General features: G+C 33.5%; 1 protein-coding gene across 3 annotated transcripts in view; it reads left to right on the forward strand.

Moving 5' to 3' along the window:
* Window positions 1-20,506, forward strand: part of LOC133193963 (nucleolysin TIAR-like) — a 66,800-nt gene continuing 46,294 nt past the window's right edge. Inside the window, exons 1-6 of one of the 3 annotated variants that reach the window (XR_009722027.1) lie at window positions 1-90; window positions 588-619; window positions 9,296-9,392; window positions 11,880-11,909; window positions 13,213-13,239; window positions 15,057-15,152. Coding sequence is in view for 1 of the 3 variants with exons in the window: in XM_061329883.1 (XP_061185867.1) it covers window positions 588-619; window positions 9,296-9,392; window positions 11,880-11,909; window positions 13,213-13,239; window positions 15,057-15,152 (282 nt within the window). In the remaining 2 variants the exon portion in view is untranslated. Of the gene's footprint in view, window positions 91-587; window positions 620-9,295; window positions 9,393-11,879; window positions 11,910-13,212; window positions 13,240-14,049; window positions 14,773-15,056; window positions 15,153-20,506 lie in introns of those variants that run through there. The other 2 variants (XM_061329883.1, XR_009722029.1) reach the window with 2 other exon arrangements.

The raw sequence follows: 20,506 nt of genomic DNA on the forward strand, positions 1-20,506 counted from the left end.
AAAAAAAATATTCCCAGAGTTCCGTGACAAATCATTTGGTTATCAAGACTTCCTGTTCGACCAAGTCGCCATAATATTAATTTTACAGAGGTATAGTAATATGTTGACGGTGCGACCGTTGGGGCGAGCGCAGTGTTCACTTCATTATTATGATCCGCCTCTTCAAACCGCACGAGACAGACTGTGACGTCACATGACGTCGTATGTTAGCTGCATTTCCATAAACAAAGTTTAAAAAGTGCAAATATTTTAACAAAGAACGTTTAATCTACTATCTGCATGCAATATCCATTAAATTAAGGTGAGTTAATTTTGTGTGAAATTTTAGTTGTTGTCACCGCGTGAACGAAGTTAGCAGCGAGAACAAGAAGCGATGCATTGTGGGTCAGAATTACTGCGGAAAAAAATTCTATTGAATGAATGTGCAGTAGTCCGAATTTTCTCTTCGCCCAGGCGTTGTCGTTAGAGCTCGCAGTGACGAGCGGCGCTTCGCGCCGCTCGCTGCGCTCGCTATTATTTCCTTGTGCTTGATTTGATTATTTTGTTGTATTTGATAACTAGTTCAAGGGGATACTTTTGTCTTTCAGATGGCAAGCGAAGAAACGTCTCCCCGAACTCTGTAAGTACTGTCATTAATCTCAGGCCATATTGATCATGTTTATCACCGGCCCACTAAATCTGACCGACACGTTGCGGTTCTTGGAAGTATTAACAGTTTCATGAATAACAATTTAAAAATTAGAAATTGAGTAGCACTTTACAATCATGTGTTTCTAAACACAACAAAATTGTCTGACGCTTTAGAAGTGTTACTGGAGCTTGACCCTGAACTTTGGAGATAAACCAAAACAAAATGAAACTTAATTTATATTCAGTTCAGGACAATTTTCGGCATTAGGTATCCTATGTAAGAAATATTCTTGTATTTAGCAAAGCATGTCAGTTGTGTGAACAGTTTCTTGTCTGTAAACTTATCTGCATACATAAATGGATAGTTTTCTTTGTACTTTGTACCAATGATATAAAATGTAAGTATTATGGAGAGTCAGAGATGTTTACATTTATGATGAATGAAATGAGTTTGACATGCATTCACAAACTTTTGTGAATTTCTTATGCTATTCAAATTCTAAGATCAATAAAGGCAGAAAGGTTTTTTTTTTTTTTTTAAGAATGGACAGGTTGGGCACACCCCACCAAATGGTCATTTATCCCCCGTTTGGTGGACAATCTCCCAATTCAGAGACGAATTTTACTGACCATTTGGGAGAGAAAAATGGTTGTGTTCAATTCCATAGAATGGCGTGGAATGGCGCATAATTTTAAACCATGTGGAATAAAATATAGATATTTATCGGTGTTTTGAGTGAAAAAAATCGGAAATTCAACGTGTAATTTTTTGCGCAGAGTCGTTCAAAAATTTGACAAAAAATGTCACGTATGTAAACAAGTACAACTTTTCTCCGTTTTTACTTAAAAAGAACATTTCCTCCTTCTTCAACGATGCTGCACCTGTCAATCATGTTCTTTACTTTCTCTTTCGATTATCCGGGCAACCAATCAAATAATGCAAACCAATTAAAACGATGATCTTTTTTTAACCTGGTCAAAAGTCGGATTTTACTACGGAGGCACATTAGTGTCAATTTTCAATTAGAAAATCAAAAGAAAAATAAGTTTTCGCCTTTATTTCGTTTTATTTTGTACGCAATAGCTTTATTCTCTATAAAAATAGTAAATGAAGTTAGATTATGATATAATTATTGTTTTAAAACGATGTACTTCGAACGAATACAAGAATAATTGCAAAAGTCAATTTGTAAACCTTTCATTGAAAATTATTTATCAAGTATATTAAATTCATCAGTAATATACATATTAAACCACAAAAGGTCGTATGGAATATGCAACTTCATCCTAAAAGAAAAAAAACAACAGATATTACGTTCAAGTATAGAAAAATTTAACTTTATAGCAATAAGTGCCCACCATACCAGTAAAGTAATGAGGAGCTCGTGTTTAACGGGATTTTATAGAGATAAATATTGACAAAGATCCAAAAAGCGATTGAAACTTAAGGAGGAGAAGGACCTTGAGCTGAAAAAATACTTGTCATTCAATTTTTTTCATATTTTGTATATTTCTAATTAAGTATGTCCCACATATCTTAAAGCAGTTATATCATTAGGTTTCTTACCTTATTTTGGAGATATTGATTGACAAATACTATGCCCTACAGTATCTAAGTGGAGTTTTAATTCTCCATGTTTCCGGGCGCATTACTCTGTCCATAATGGGATTTTTTAAGCATACATAAAAAATATCAAAGTGGACATGTATCTTTTAAAATATTTCAGAGTATAACTATAATTTAAAATTCGAAAAAGCAAGTTTTGTCTATCACACTGCATCTGGATAGGGAAAATTGCGCACTTTTTAAGACAACTTAAACAATAAAAAACGTAATTTACAAAAAATTCTATCATTCAATATTTTTTAATTTACATTGAAATGCAAATCCTTCAAATTATTGATTAACTGTAAAAGTTTCGAATGATGAAGCTGACCCCATTATTTCACAGGACATCGTTAAAGAGGACATAAGCATGGCAAAAACGTGTCATGCTACATTTCTCGAGTACGGGAAAAACCAACTATGACGTCACACGTAAGCTAAATAAGCGAAATAAGATATACCTACTTAAGATTTCCGTCCTCAGCCATGCAAAAATCATTTTTGTGTTCCCGTTTCTCAAAATATTTCATCATATACTGATTATGACCTGTTTTTACATAATAATACCGCCCCTCTCTTCACCGAGTATGATCTTGCTGTACTAACAGATCGTGTATGACGTCACCGACTTGTTGGACGCGCAGTTTAGGGAAACAGAGGAGTGGATCAATCTTTTTCATAATTTGTTAATGTTTACAAAATGTTAAAACTTTATTATTTTTTTTTTATATAAGATGGTAATTAAAGTTTAAAAATTGTCAAAAAAATATACAAGAACTGATGCTTTACACGTTTTGCACTTATATAAACGGAGACTATGACGTAGTTAAACAGTCATGTGACCATGTGTCCTTCATCCCCTTAACTTATCAAGAGTTAGACCACTGGATGAAATAGAATTTTTATCCTACTAGACACAATCAATTTTTTTTTGATCGAGTGATCAAGAAGTTCGGCTGTTACGGACAACTATGGGTATCGTTTTTAGGAAGTTATGGAGAAATTGCACATGGGAAATCGACCGAACTATGTTAATTGTGCGACGAATATGTTCACTAAAATTCCCCAATGCCTAAGTAAATGTGCTTTTGCTTTATTTTAATAAGATTTGGAATAGAATAAAGAAGTCCACCATTTGGTCAGTAAAATTCGTCTCCGATATGGAAGATTGTCCACCAAACGGGGGATAAATGACCATTTGGTGGGGTGTGCCCAACCTGATGGAAACAGATTAGAATCTGCATGAACTAACATATCTTAACTTAGCTTCTGGTTAGAATTTGATTGTGAAGACTACAAATTAAGAGTACAAAATCACTTAAGCGGCCATTTTGCGAACTCATTTATGGCATGCAACTGTACATGCTGTTTTGTTGTGAAAGTAGTAATAGATTATGTTAGGAACACAGGGTTAGTAATATTTGGAAATATACCGCAAAATAAACCAAAAAACGGCATTTTTTTTGTGCGCAATAAATATATATTGCACTTTTTTCAATGGGTGGCACTGTAGCTCTCTGGTCGTCCATCCCAATGTGTTAAGACCAGTAAGCTACAGATCTGCAGCTATGTTCAGCCACCCATCCACTTTAAGTTGGGTCTATGATATATATATATATATGCTTAACCACAGTTTGTCACATGTTATCTGTCAAATGCCTTGTTCTGTCACATGAAGCATAATCAATGTAAGATTTCTGGTGTCAGTTATTCAGGGAACTAGCAAAAGCAGCAAGTGGCTCTTTTGCAAAGCGAGCTCAATAGAAAAACTGTAAAAACAGAGGAAATTCGAAATATTAGGCAAAATTTTCTTGTGCAACCTACCCAGAATTCCTTTGCTACCAGGATTCCATGCAATAATGGGGAATAAACAGTCCCCCAGTTATCTTGTATTAAGATTTAGTTCTTGCAGAGAGCTTAAACGAAACAAAAAATAATTGCATCTACTCTACAATGCCTTTTGTTACAAAATTGCAAAAGGCCTATTTAGACTCAGTTGCGGAAATGCAACTTACATTGTCGTACGACGTCATGTGACGTCACAGTCTAAACTGTCTCATTGGGTTTGAAGTTTGCAGAGGCAGATCAAGGTTTTTAAAAGTGTAAGCTTTGTAAAGGTAAAGGGTTTTTTTTATATACAACTGTGCTTGCCTCAACGGTGGCACCGTGAAACATATTAATTGTAGTGCTGAAGATTTATCCTTATATATTAGTTCATATCATGTTTTTAAAAGCTAGGTAATTTTGGGTTTTAATTGATATTAATTAAATGATGTCATACAAATTTATAAATTATTTTACATGAGGCATAGGAGCAAGTTTTGGTCCAGTTCTCGCCGTAGTCATTAATTTAAAATTAAATGAATGGCTACTGCGAGTGTTGGTACAAAATTGGCTCCTATTTATTACAGATTAACAGTTTTCCTGTATCATTATGACATTAATAAATGAGACAATGATTGTTTTAATTAATTTATGACCAATTTCATTTTACATAATCACCATGCTCTTCAATGCAAGAAATTTTCCTTTCAGTCTACCCCATTCATTGCCTTCAATCCATTGAGGATAAATTGTCTGTTTAAATGAGTGCATGCAGTGTCGCATGTATATTTCACATATCTGTTTTCTTTGAATAAAGAAAGGGTAATATACCAACAAAAGTTTAACAGATAGTTTTTGGTTGTCACATATTTCGAAACCCTTTCTGCCACTTCCATTTTTCTTACAACAAAAAACTTGCCATTTGCAAGGCAGCTCGAATGTACACTAAGGCCAAACAAAAAAATATGTGTGGTTCCGGTTACACCTCCAAAAAAATTAGGGTAGGAAGGTAGGGATTTTTTTTTTTTTTTTACAAAATTATTTTCTTAATTTCTCTAAATAATACCTATCACTGCTTTGCAGGTGGCATTTAGATGTGGTGTGATAATATACTAGTCAACATTGGTAGGGGACTCCTACATGCTAGCTTGCTTAGGATTTAACACTATTAAAAACTTGCACTATGTGTTGAAATGATGTTTTGCAAGGAGGCCGCCATTGCTGAAACTAAAACTGATATCGGAGCCAATGATGGAAATCGGAGAAAATTCTGGAAAAAATATGAAAATTGCCGGGAAAAAGTTTAGGGTCTGGGGTATAAAATAGGGACGGTCGGGTAACAGGAACCACACATATTTTTTTATTTGGCCTAAAATCTTTACCCTATTTTCTTACTGCTATGAAATATGTGTGTGTTTTTACTGCTGTGAATATTTAATGTTTAAATGTTATAGATTGATAAGACGTAAAAATTAGCAGGATGTAAAAAATAGCTATTATACGATGTAACTTTATCTTTGTGAGTAAAATATTTTAAGCTCACTTCAACAAAGTCAAGATGTGCTCAAGCTATACCCCTCAACCCCCATGTCAGCTTCAGCCTCCAAGTTAGATAAGGATCAAGTCCATTCCCAAGTACCTGGACAAAACTTGCATAGATGGTGCATATAAGATATAAACAGTTTTCCTCCAGATGCTGCACCTGATATTTTCCAGATGAGTGACCAGGTATAACTTTTAGGAGTAAGTTGAGGCCATTCCAAGTTTTTTCTCTGTTTAGCGTCCACCCATCTTTCAAAAACCTACCTACAAGCCAAAAATTAAAACACAGACTTTATAGTCTTTAAAATGACGTCATACAAAGCATTTCATTTCATTAATCTATTTTTCTAGTACAAAAGTCTATTCTGTAGCAAGATCCAGGTATTAAATCCTTAAAATATACGTAATATGGCATATTGTAAACATATACTTATATATTGACAGAATTGAAAGATTTTGACCAGAATAATCAATTTCAGGACTCCTGATTTTGTTTGTTTTTTCTCATATGGGGTGTCAAAAACAAAGGCGCTCGTGGACGCTAAACATAGAAAAACTTGGAATGGCCTTATTCCAAAATAACTACATGCCCCATTTTGACCAAACGTGCATGGATGATGGATACAAAATACTAGACTTGCTTCAGATGCTGGATCTGGGCTGAAATTCAAAAAGAGTGATAAAGTTAAAAGTAATCAGAGTATTTGTACATTACCAGGAAATTCATTAAGATACTGTTCACGGAGGTGAGCTTTGTAATCTTTGTTTTCATTCTGTTGATATTTCTAGTGTTTCCTTTTTTTCCATACATTCCCTTATATCATGTATACAATAAACGTATCTGAAAAGAAGATTCTCAGTGACGTAAAGTGTGAACTAATTTGTTAAATAGTCAACAAACTCCGATTATTGTTCATTCAATTTGAATCAGTATGTACTACCTGCAATCGACTTGAGTTATTTGATACTCATTGTTTATAGATAGTCTCCAGAATTTAAGAGTCTTGTAAATTGAGGTTGATCTCTTGCAATAATTCCATTTTGATGCCAAATTAGACAAATTGCACTCAGTCAACAATGGTTACCAAGAGAGACTGTTTTATTAATAAAAAAACTTTTGAAGTATACAGACACTTACTTAGGAGCAAAGGAGAAGAAATGCAGAATGAATTAGGTACCAGTGGGACAGACACAAACTCAGTCTTGTCATAAAGCCTAAGAAAGATAACTCCTTGCTTATTAATCTAAAAAAAGATTCTGATAGATGGATTTTTTTTTTACACTTATGTTTGATGTTGGCAGTAATAGTAGTATCTGATATATACAGGTAATTTGTAAAAAGTTAATATGGTAAACACCATAATGTTAACTTAGTGTGCTTTGCACGTACATCATTTTTAGATATATCATTAAAGTTAATTAATGATTGGAGAGGGAAACATCAGGAATGGTATAAGTAGTTCTCTATATGGAACCACCAGGTTGATGCTATTAACCTATTAACCAATGCATGTGGATGTGCACCACACCACTCATTGTAGTTAACTCATAGTAATATTATAGAAAGCTAAATAGAAGCAATCAGGTGTCATAATTAAGAACATACAGGTGTAAATGGTGCTGCCATACAAAATTTTACATGTACTGCAGAATATATGTTGTTTGATTACAATATTCCTTATTCACTTTGGTAAACAAATTGAATATATAAACATCAAGACCAATTTTCATTTTTGGCTGTGTCTCAGATTCATATATCAGTGTTTGAAACTCACTGCAAAATAAGCCAGACATGCAGGGCTGACTGTTAGTAAAAATTGTCAGCCCTGCCAAAGATCTACTGGTCCAGAAAATAATTGTCTTTTATAAATTTGTTTCTTATTAATGATTATGTGACTGGAACCAGCTCACCATAACTTCAAACCAGAATCTATAGACTGATGAATTCTTCCTCTTGGCTTATTACACTTTGCTACCGATACTATTAGTTGATAAGAAGAAATTCATCAAATACATGAATTTTAATTATTGAAAATTTTAACACGTCAAGCCGGGCGTCAATACATGCAAATTTGTTCGCCCACTGCAAAATTTGTGCGTCTCGGGTGGTCGGGCACACGGTTATTTCAAACACCGCATATGTATTTATAAACATAAGGAAATTGGCAAGGTTTTGCATGTTGTGGCTTGCTGGCTTGCTATAGTCACTTGTGTTTAAAAAATTTGAAATGAATTTCTTCCCTGTAGAATGTACCTTTAGATTTAAATGTGACATTCTGTAATTTGATACCTTTATCAGGCATGTTCTGTAAGAGACAATCAGAAGTTTTTGTACCTGTCAATAATACAGTATTGCTGAATTCAATTTGAAACAGAAAGTTTACACATGGTTAACCTTAATGATGAAATGTGAGCTACAGAGATTGATTCTATTTTTCTGAAATTGAAATTTTGGATTTGAATCACAAGAGCTTGGTAAACAGACCTTAATTCCTAGCATTTCAATCAATAATTCATCAGACAAATGATGCTGATTCCTAAAGATACTGTGAAAAGTGAAATAGATAGAGTGAAAGTTCACAGTTATGTTTCCTTGTTTACCAGGGGCATTTTGTAGCAAGGCTGCATTTTTGTTATCCAATTTAGTTCACATTACTTAGTGATATCCAAATCTTTTTATCTGTATTTCACTGTGAGAATAAATTTTAAAATTTTACTGGATTTATTAATAAATTCATAAAAAAAATTAAAAAAAAGAAAAAGTGCAGTACCCCCACTTTGCTTTTCAACATATAAAACCACACAAATTTTATTTAAAATGAATCAAGAGCTGTGTTTTGTCATATTTTATTTGTCCTATACCAGTGAGATCGGAGGGGGCTTTAGGCTTTATTATTTTGTCCCTTTATAAGTCTGTCTACCTCACTTGGATTCCCAGGTTTCTTTTTTTATGTTGAGACATTTGTATATAATATATTAAGCTGATTTTATCTTGGTAAGTTTCGGATCAGACTAATGTTTTTTGCAATTTTTGACAGAGTTATGCCCCTTGGACTTAGAAAACTTCCAATTATTTGTAGTTTCCTAGAGGTTGCACATACTGAAATGAAATATGGTATACAGATTTATCATAGTAATATCTAGGTCATGTTCTGTTTTGGGTATACTCGAGCAATTTTTGACAGTTATGCCCCTTGGACTTAGAAAAATTCCAATCATTTGCTTTTCGTTCATTATCTCTGCAAAGGTTGAACAAATTAATTACTGATATATCATGAGAATTATGTTTTTGCCAAAGATGTGATGTAGAATACTATTTCTGGTTGATGCATCTCATATAGTACCGGTAGATGACCCCTATTGATTTTAAGTTCAAAATGTCAATTTCATTTCCATGTACACTGCCCATAATGTTTACTGCCCATAGTAAAGGCTTATGCACCCTATAATGTATGTCCAGGGGGGGAGGGGGGGGGGTTTCACAAATATCTCTTTGTTTTATTTGATTTCCAGATATGTGGGTAACCTTGACCCCAATGTGATAGATGGATTCTAATCTTATTGATTTGATTTCCAGATATGTGACAGGTGGATAATGAGGATTCTAATCTTATTGGTTTGATTTCCAGGTATGTGAGAAACCTTGACCCCAGTGTGACAGGTGGATTTTTATCTTATTGATTTGCTTTCCAGGTATGTGGGTAACCTTGACCCCAGTGTAACAGAGACCTTGATTATGGCCTTGTTTGGACAGATAGGACCATGCAAAAGCTGTAAAATCATACACGAGGTAAACTATGGAACACAGAAGTTTTATTAATGTTACAAATTTATTAATTTCGAAAGTTTTTCTATGTCCACAATTGTTTGGATAAGAAAAGTAATCCAGTTTAGCTGTCTCTTCATTTTAGAACTTCTTGTGTTATTAAAATCAAAACCCAAAACTTCTTTAAGAAATTATGAAAGAAGAATCAACCCAATTATTTTTAACCAGTGGGGTGCCATTGAACTTTTTTTTTTAAAGTATCAATATGTATCAATTGCATTGCTTGAGAAAATTGATGCATAGTTTAATTTTTTGTTTGTAAAGATGTGCTTACATGTAACTACTACTTTAGTCATTAGTTCATCATTTCAGAGTATAAAGCAAATTTAGCTGTACTTTAGATGAGAGGCTATGGGAGTTCATTAATCTTACAATTTCTAATAAATTTGTCTTCAATGAGGACAAAAACTTTGTTTACATGAAGTCAGCAGAAAGGATCAATATTCACTAGATTCAAAAATAGGGGTGAAACGATACACCTCCTTCACGGTTCGATACGTATTGTATAATTTTGTCTCGGTATGGTTATTTTCGATACGATACATTTTGATAGAAGGAAACAAATTCAACCTTGTTTTATGCTTTCTTTTACTAAATCTAGTCACTTAATTTACGAATGTTTATTTGCAAATTGACTAGAAGAAATTGATTAGAATTTTTTGACTGTCAAAAATTATTTTACAAACTTAATCAGTCATCAAAAATTTATGTTTTCTATACTTATTTATGCTGAGTAACGTGTTTTACCTTATGCCAAACCCGACTGAATAACGATCCGACTGAAAAATGAACCGAATGAAAATTAGAGATTTTGCACCGTGTATCAAACCGAGAAAAAATACCGCGGTGAATCGATACCGCGGTGAACCGTTTCACTCCTATTCAAAAAGGGTACGCTTCTTTTTCTGAACATGAACCCATTCCCCCTATATTACAGAATCTAAACATTTGTTATTGATCATGAGGAATTTATGCAGATATTTTCACAAAGTGTGTTAATTTATACGATAATATGTTCTAGCAATTAACATACAAAGTAACAGAAATTATAGAAAGATTTAAGGGGGGATGGGGGTGTATAATGCTGTAACGTCATATATTTACTAATTACTCCAGATCAACATGATAAATTAGTTATGTGAAATGTCTGAATTTTAGTGTTAAAAATTTTCTTTTAAAAAATCAACATAGGACAGAAATATATCATCACTAACTAACTGAAAATAAATTGGTCTACAAAGAAATTTGGTCAGCTTTAAAAGTTTGAGAGACTTATTTGGTCAGCTTGAAAGTTTGAGAGACTTATTTGGTCAGCTTGAAAGTTTGAGAAACTTATTTGGTCAGCTTGAAAAGTTTGAGAGACTTATTTGGTCAGCTTGAAAACTTGAGAGACTTATTTGGTCAGCTGGAAAAGTTTGAGAGACTTATTTGGTCAGCTTGAAAGTTTGAGAGATTTATTTGGTCAGCTTGAAAAGTTTGAGAGACTTATTTGGTCAGCTTGAAAATTTGAGAGACTTATTTGGTCAGCTTGAAAATTTGAGAGACTTATTTGGTCAGCTTGAAAGTTTGAGAGACTTATTTGGTCATCTTGAAAATTTGAGAGACTTATTTGGTCAGCTTGAAAGTTTGAGAGACTTATTTGGTCACTGTGAGTAAAAAAGGACAGTAGATAATATTATTTGCTAGTGTGTAGATCCTCTTGGTTTACATTCCACTCAGAACAGAGCAATTTACTTCTGAAGTCAGACATTCAATTGTTTAGAATAGGGCAATTTTAGAGTAAATTAACAAAAACTTTGTTAGATTTTCAACATAATAGGACAGTTGAATTTTCAGAACAATGGAACTCTAATAACAAACAAGGCTGGGTACTTTTAGTTTTTCTGTTGTCGACTGTAATTGAATGTAATTAGTTGACGTGAGTCAGTGAAGCCATATTGTACAAGTCTGTGTTACCTATAGGGGTGTGCTGTTCAGTACTGTGTTAGGACATTTAGGTTTGTTGTTTGATAGTGATTCGGGAAGGTCCGTATGGCAGGGATTAATTTAGAAGAAATGCTAGGCCTTACTCCTCAGTATACTGTATTCCCCATCACGGACATAACTCAGCTGGCCGCAGGATGTGATCTCATTCAGGTGATAACCAGTAGCGGTCTCCTCTGAATTATCATAGCGGACACTCACTGACTGGGCACGCTTCTCTTACCAGTCAGGGATTTCTTACAATGGGACAAAATGAACTGTACCATATATAGATGTACATATTGTATATATATTGTTCACTTATTATGTGTCAGCTTAAACTCAAACTGTATTGTTTTAAATTTTGCAGTGGTGTGTCCTTCTACAATTGTAATGTTTAGTAATTTGTGAGCTTTTAAAGTGAAAGTTACAGAAAGAATGACATTTATTGGTGTAAGAATTGTAACACTTTCTTTTTTGCATTTGTAGACCACCCCTGGCATGAGAGAACCAACTGAGGTAAGTTATAGTTTGTTTTTTTTTTATCATAAAGAAGATTTATGTGTGAATTTTCACAAATTTATAAACTGGAGGCAGTGAAAAAAGACCACAACTGAATCTACTGTATTAATCTAACAATAAATCAATCTTGTTAAAGTTAATAGATTTACAACAGAGTACTAACCCTTAACTTAGGAGTGAAGTCTGATTTCTATGTAAATGTATACATCATGTTGCCCTAAGGTATATATATTGGTCCTGTGATGTTCATATATATATTCATGATGTTCATGCTGCTCACAAGGAATAAATCAAACAGCATAAATCAAACTACATGTGGACCTTGTGCAGTATTTTTGGGAAGTAAATACAACATAGAATCTGGAACAAAATGTATTTCACAGTCACCGGTCTTCACATTTCACTTCAGGGTCACGACCTTGACCACTTAGAACAGGTGCTCTATGATTACAGGTTACCATTTTGTGATAAAAAAAAATGTGTATCACTTTGTCTTAATGAAGGATCCTTTTCTTTAGAAAAAAGATAATTTAAAAATAGTCGTATTCTAAGGAAGGAAAGTATTTATTTCATTAAATTAAGGTAGTTTGCAATCAGATTAAATTATATGAACTCTTTCAAAACATTGATTGCCTTTTCTTTGATTTACTTTTTGAATGCATATAAACGTAAAAAAAATAAAATAAACAGATTATACACGACCCTGGATTTTTCATTCACAAAACGTAGACTGCAACCCCCCCCACCCCCCCCCCCACCCCCACCCCCCACCCACACACACACACAAGACCATAAACTGAGAACAGTCTTGAGTCAAAATTTTGATTTTTACTATCTTGACTTTTATTGAAAGTATTTGCTTAAAAATTTGCAACGTTATGTAATATTTCAATTCAAATATATGATGAAAATTTTGTTTCAATATTGAAATTATTTCAAAAGTTATAATAATTTGAAATTTTGACTCAAGTCTGTTCTCAGTTTATGGTCTTGGGGCCAGAAAAAGGTAGAACTTGAGAAGAAGTGGTCATAGATCAAGTGGTTTATTAAGACAGGTGGCAACCCTCAGATGGTTTTAAATGAACTTCTCTTTCTCAGTGCTTCTTCCAAAGTCTTGGTATTTTTGACTAATTTAGTCCAAGATACCATGTCAGTACTTCATGTCTGTCTGAATTCTGTAGCCAAAGCAAGAATAGGATACTAAAAATAACACAAGACAATCATTTCTTAGTATAGTAATAAATCAGTGTTATTCCTACAAATATTAACTCTTTTGATTAATTTTCTTGATATTTTTCAGGAGGCGAAATATGGTCCGAATTATGAGGTAAAGTAAATGCACTTTTTTCCTGACACTTAACTCAGGGTTTTACAGCTTGTGTACAGTTCTACAACAATTCAAATAGTTCATTTTTCAAAAATTTTCTAAAAACAAACTGTTGAGTCATGTTAACATACTTTCATAAAGAAACTTAATAACAACAGAGAGAAAGGATAGTGTTTCACACAGAAAAATCTCTTTGTTTGACTATTTTGTGATCAAATTTCAAATTAAAGTGGAAATGAATATTGATGTTTCTTGAAATGTAACAACACATCATGATGCAAAAAAAAGTTAACCTAAAATGAAAAGTGCAAGTGTTAGGTTACTTGTAACAAAATTCAGTTATATATATGAACTGAGTTTTCTGTGAGCTGTTTTCTTTATGCATGATGGTCCAAGGAAGTTTAAGATTCATGAGCAACAAAGTATATGAGCAATATGTTATTTTTCTTCAAGATCGATGTTACATACACTTGGTAAATAACTTGTTTTATATAAAATGACATAAGAAATGTTGCAACAAGCTTCTGTTTTGATTTATGAATCAGTAGGAAATCAGGGAACAGCAGAATGTCTGCTGAATCAATCCCTTGTTCTCAAACACTTCAACATTATCTGTATAGGAAAAGCCTTTTTAAAGTAATGCATACTTGCAACTCTTTCCTTCATGTAATTGAATGCAACAAAACATGGTTATGTTGTTCTTGGAAACAAAAAACAAACCATTGAACTGTTAAAAAAATAAAATAAAATGGTGCCTGTATGTGATGCACATTCAGTTATCAACAATGCTGGTATTGTCAGTTGTTGCACCTTTGTGTATCTATAAGGCTCCTATTAGGGAGCAGGTGCTCTCAGATAGAGAATTGAGTGGACTTGATTTGGCTTTTACAGCCGGGTGTTGCAGCGGAACCCAGGAACAAGGAATCCCAGTGATTTCCGAGGTTCCAGCTTAGTCTGTTCATGTGAGATGTATTTATTTTACTATTGTATTATAATCTTATTAACTGTGTGTATTGTTCAGTAACCAGCTGTGGCAGAGACTTTTTGCAGGTTAGACCTTTTTATCACATTTTTGTACCTTTTTTGACCCAATTTCTTTCAGAAGTTGGTTTTAGGACCTCAGACTCATCCTTCAAACATTTGCTTCAGTTGAAATGTTCAGCTTCTTCATGTCCCCTTTTAAAAACATTTCTGAAAAATTGAATGCCCCTATTTGATTAAAAACAACCCTTTTGTCAGATCTATGTTCTGTCCCTATGGGTGCTGTATAAGGGAGGTAAGCCAATCTTTATTATTTTTTCTGAGGAAAAAAAACCTCAACTGGGGAAAAAGCAGGAAAAGAAAAAGTTGATGGAAGGTACCATTTTTCTCTTCTTCTCTGTGTTATAGCATTATTAACCTTCTGTAGAATTATCTGAATTTTCAAACGTGTAATAGTGTTAATCATTCATTTGATTCTTAAGGAGAATGACCTTTGACCTCTCTTTTATATACCTCCCTCAATGAAGAGTTCCAGTTATGGAGTCGGTAGAAGTAAGTGACTTTTTACCACATAGCTTGTCTCACAGATGTGTTAAACAATTCACAGTTGAGGTTTGAAGAAGCTATACAAATGAAAAGGGGTCATGGGGATAGATTAGAAAATAGACCAATGTGAATCTAAAAAAAAAAATTCCAGGAATATAGGTGAACTAAAAGCTTTTGGGGGGAAGAGATTCGCTAAAACAGAGCCCATGAAGCTCCTGGCGATTTAGTAGTAGATATTGTGTGTGTGTTGCTGTCTGTATGTTGGTAACATATATTATTCGCTATTGAAGGGGCCAGTGGATCCATACTGCTTTGTGGAGTTCTACGACCATGCCTCGGCCGCTGCAGCCTTAGCCGCCATGAATAAAAGGATGTGTCTGGGAAGGGTAAGTTGATGTGGCTGTCTAAATGTGTTATACAGGTCAAAGTTCTCAATTAAAAAGTATCAACAGAAGATTGGGGTAAGTTATGTAGACAGATGAAGAAGACAAGGTAAGTAGTATATGTCATACACAGTATGTAAGTTAGCATTTCAGGCCTTTCAAAAGCTGCCGGTACCTGGTACTTTTACCCAGCTGAAATCAAGATTTTACTGGCCAAAATATTTGATGGAGAAAAATTTGATATCATATTTTATTAAAATTGCCTCTACAAGGTACCTCCCAGTTTTGTAAAAGTACCGCCTGTTTCTAATCTTTTTGAAAGCCCTGACATTCTTGAATTGTGTATGGGTCATTTTTGGCATTCAGCAACACCTCTAAGCTTTCTGTTTACTCTTCCTGATAGATGCCAGGGAAACCTGTTTTGGTTACAAAAAAATGTCCATATATTCTTACGAAAGTGAAATATGCCCCCCCCCCCCCCAAAAAAAAAAAATTGTGCAGTTGTTAGCTTAGGGTGTTTTTACTATAGGGTGGTTTTACAAGAATAAATATTTTCATTGAAAAACACTATGAAAAAAAGTGCCACATGAAAAATTCTAGGTACTAAAGGCAACGTTTGGTATATAAATTTAGGTATGATTACTGCCTTTCTCATTAAGAACGCAAGTAAACACAAAAGTATGTGTGACAGTACCTGTTTGACTTGTTACTCGTGAAAACTCCATCATGAGCATTGTGTTACCTGAATAAAATATTTTGTCAAAAATGCTATGAATTTGGATAAGGGCAGAGTAAAATGGCTTAAATGATACAATTATGATAAAATTATTCATTTGTATGAGGTCAGTATGTTTATGTAGCAGTTTAAGGAGGACCCTAAAGGTGAGCAAAATGTGATATTTGAGAGCAACTATATAATGGTATTGACCAAATCCAAGTTCATTAATATTCTAAAACATTCTTTTTTAAATCATTTTCTCATCAAATCATGCCATTGAAGCAAAATTTTCTACTTTTAAGGATCATACTATTGTGATATAATGTCCACAAACCAAAATAATGGAATCACAACTTACATACAAGCATTTTGAGTAATTTTTATCTGGCATATACATGTTTTTTCCAGATAAACAGATATTTCTAGCTGATCAGACTGGAAATCTCTTAATCATATGATAAAAACACACTATTTGTATTGAAAAAAAAAATGTTTTGTAACTAAAAAAACTTATGATGAGCAATCCTCTCTGATTATGCTTCTCTAACAGAATTGTTTAATTTTTGACAAGCAGTCTAGTACATCATATCAAAAGTAGATGTATGTTATACATGTTGGTACATGTAATGTGAAATGACAGTAAAATTAAGCACAGGACTAAGAATTTTTTATTTCTTTTATACTTTTGTCCTTCACAAAGGGGATCACTATTTTGCTATGCATTGATAAGTATAAACTTTTTTCAACTCTGAACTCCATGGTTTATGAAGAGTTGTCTTTCTTTAAATCTGTGGATTCTTAGAAAAACATTATTTTTAACTCCTTAACTTTGATAAAGACAAATAATCTTCTATGGTGTTATGAACAAATCAACTTAATTTTACGCTGAAATAATTTCTCATACATATTGATCAACATTACCATCGACAGTGTTTTAATTTGATTGCAAAGGCAATAAAAATTACAAGCTTCCCAATTTTCATCAGCAAGAAAATAGCTAATTTTGAATTCATTAGAACCTTGGGAAATATGAAGAGGACATTGTGAAGAATCTCAGTGTCATTAATAACCATTTGTTAAAACTTTCTCTAGGTTTGACAAGGTGCTTGTCAAACACAGAATTCTCAAAGGAGAAGTTGCTCCTAAATTCAAACTCGAGAACAAAATGAACAGTATATTTTTACTCGTGGTGTCTTGATGGAATAGGATAACAATAGATCAATATGGTGAACCTTGATGAAGGAATGGCCGTCATCTTAGGAAAGCATCTACTATTTTCTGATTGTTTTTCTTGCAGTATTGAGATCAATAAATCTTAATCCCTGCTTTTAAATCAACTTCTTATACACTAATTTTATCTTAAGTTGGTTTAGTTGAAAATGAAAAAGGAAGTCTTCAGATGAAAAAACATTGATGTTACTTGAAAGAGTACATAGGTCAGGGGTGATGAGGGGTCAAAGTTCACATCCAGAAAAAAACTTTTTTGAAAGGATTGGTTATTTACAGAAATTTTTTTAGACAGTTTAATTAATCACAAAGTCATCTGCATTATCATTACCTTAAAAATGAATTATAAAACTATGTTGCTAAGCATTGAATGGTCACATGGTCTGGATTATGTTGCTAAGTGTTGATTGGTCACATGGTTCGGACTACTGGAGATCACTGAATTTTTGCGACACCTTATTTTCGTGAGATAGTCGTGTACTCTTAATTAACGAAAAAAAATTCTCACTAATTTTGGTTATTGCTCTACATAATCTTAAGGAATACTAAAATGCGAGAATAAAATTTTCGCGAGCACAATGCCTCGCGAAATTACGCGAAATAAAGTTCTCGCGAATAAAAGCTGATTTACAGTATGTTGCTAATTGTTGAATGGTCTCATGGTCCATAATATGTTGCTAAGCATTGAATGGTCACATGGTCTGGACTATGTTGCTAATCGTTGAATGGTCACATGGTCCAGACTATGTTAGCGTTGAATGGTCTCATGGTCCATATTATGTTGCTAAGCATTGAATGGTCACATGGTCCGGACTATGTTGCTAATCGTTGAATGGTCACATGGTCCAGACTATCACATGGTCCAGACTACGTTGCTAAATGTTGAATGGTCACATGGTCCAGACTATGTTGCTAAGCATTGAATGCTCACATGGTCCAGACTATCACATGGTCCAGACTATGTTGCTAAGCATTGAATGCTCACATGGTCCAGACTATCACATGGTCCAGACTATGTTGCTAAGCGTTGAATGGTCACATGGTCCAGACTATGTTGCTAATCGTTGAATGGTCACATTGTCCAGACTATGTTGCTAAGCATTGAATGGTCACATGGTCCTGAGATGTTATGATGATGTACCGGTATATAGTGTTCTTACTCTCTGTGTAAAAGTATTGTTCATTTACCAAGGGAATTGTTTATGGCCATCTAGTTGTTACAATGCAGAGAAATCAAGAGAAATGGGAGAAAAAAATGCTTTATCTGTGTGTGTATTAGTCTTAAGTATTTCTCATATCCTTAGAGAGAGAGTCTTATTCCTCTATTTACAGTATGAGGTCTTTCATAAATATTTTATGGCAAAATATAGAAATTTGGGCAAATAAACTGTGATTATGATGAGAAAAAAAATCAAAGGAAAGAAGTTAATGGAAAATATTGTTGGTGCTAAAATAGACAAGCATTAGTCTGGAGTGAGGTGCCATGGCCCCCTCTAGAGTGCTGCTACTAAGACTGCTGGAGGATTGGGAAGGTGAGAAATTTGTATGAACTGTGATCACAGGAAATGGATTGATCACAGAGGAAGTTACTGATAAATGGGGGATCCTGTCAGTATGGCAACTTTGACAGATTCCATAAAGTTCCCCCAATTTTTATCTGTTTGAATCTGACATTTAAACTGGGCCCAATGGCATAACAAACGCGGGCTCTCGGAGGACTGAGGGATACTCTATCATTCTGCCGTAATTATGGATGTGGCCACATTTCTCCCGATTTTTACTATTTTTCTTCAAGCTAAAGAATTGCTTTTACTATTGAAGTAACATATCTGTTTGGCTTCCCTAGGAATTAGAATTTAATATCTTGTGTATGTTTTTTGTAATTGAAGTGTCATAGCCTATAATTCTCCACAAGAAGTCACTTTTCATTGCTTGTATTATTTGATTTTAATTAATGAGAATTCGCTATTCTTAATGAGGATAAACAGAAGTAATATACAATGGAGTTATGAGATGTCGGTAGAAGATTGAATCTGAAGAAAGGTTCCACGTACTTGTATAATTACACAATAAATCATCCACTATTGTTTCTGGCCCAGTATGGAAGAAATCATATTGCTTACTTTTTTCTTGTAGCTAAATATCAATTATACAAAGGAAAGTCAGCTTAACATAACACTTGTATCAGCTTTTCCTTTTCTCATTAAGTAAACTCTACTCTGTACAAGATATCTGAGTTATTTTTTTTCTTCTACAAATTTTAATTTCATATAAAACTGAATTGCTGTCATATTCTTTTTCAAGAGATTGCTTGAAATTTTCTTGTTGTCAAGGAGAAATGTTCATTTCAAATATAAACATACTGAAAATATTACCCCTGCACAAAATTATTTCATGAAAAAAAAGATGTACATACATTAATTGTGTTGATCCAAAAAGACAAAATTCATTCCTTTATTTTAAAAAAAGCAAAATCCAAACCCAGCAAAAGATCTCTGTGTGTTTAAACATATATGTACATGCATACAAGTTGGAATTTGGGAAGTTGAATTTTGGACAAAAAATCTATGACCAAATAATAAGCAGGTCTCATCATTTGTATTATTCTGAATTGTTTTATTTTTCCTTAGTACAAATTCAATGATTATGTTTGATTAATTCTCACGACTGAATTCTTTCATGCAGAAAAGGAACATGAAGATTTTGAATAAAGTACAATGCTTATAGGTTTTAAAGATTTTATATTATTTTATATTTTTTGGCATGATATTGATAGCATAATCAAATATTGATATAATACACCAAACTTTACTTTGAAACTCAGGGAAATACAATAAAATGTTGATCTAAAATTGCAATTGATGCTGCCACAAAAAATCATACCAACATATAAGTGGGTCAATGACAAATCCTCCAAAATAATCTGATAAAATAAAACCAACAAATATACGAGTATATCATACTTTCATGTAAATTAATCAAATTTGATTCATTGAGAAATGGTTGTTAAAATACACTATACATTTATTGACTGGGTTCGAGGACAACATGCGTTTTGTCGGACCCAAGAACCAAACCCGACATATCTCCTCCCCTCCGAATCTGCACGAATTTGGAAATCCGTTGGTTTCATATTGCATAGATTCTCTCGTCCCCGATTGCAAAAAAACATCATGATTTCAAAAAATACCTTTTGTTGTAAAGTTTGGGTGTAGTTGTATCAAATACATTAGATTCGTAAATTTATTTCATATTGGCATCAGAAATCAGTGTTTTATATGTTCTGTTTGGATACCTTCCTTCTTTATTTTCACCAAACAAGCACTGAACATGTTGTTAGCGCCTTTAAAATCACTGTCATTTATGATGTCCCACTTGTAAGATTTTAGAAAAACTCTCTGTAATCCAAATC

Source organism: Saccostrea echinata, unplaced genomic scaffold, assembly GCF_033153115.1.
Source record: "Saccostrea echinata isolate AGI-Se365-2 ecotype Australia unplaced genomic scaffold, CSIRO_AGI_Sech_v1 ptg000001l, whole genome shotgun sequence".
Classification (NCBI taxonomy): Eukaryota; Metazoa; Mollusca; class Bivalvia; order Ostreida; family Ostreidae; genus Saccostrea; species Saccostrea echinata.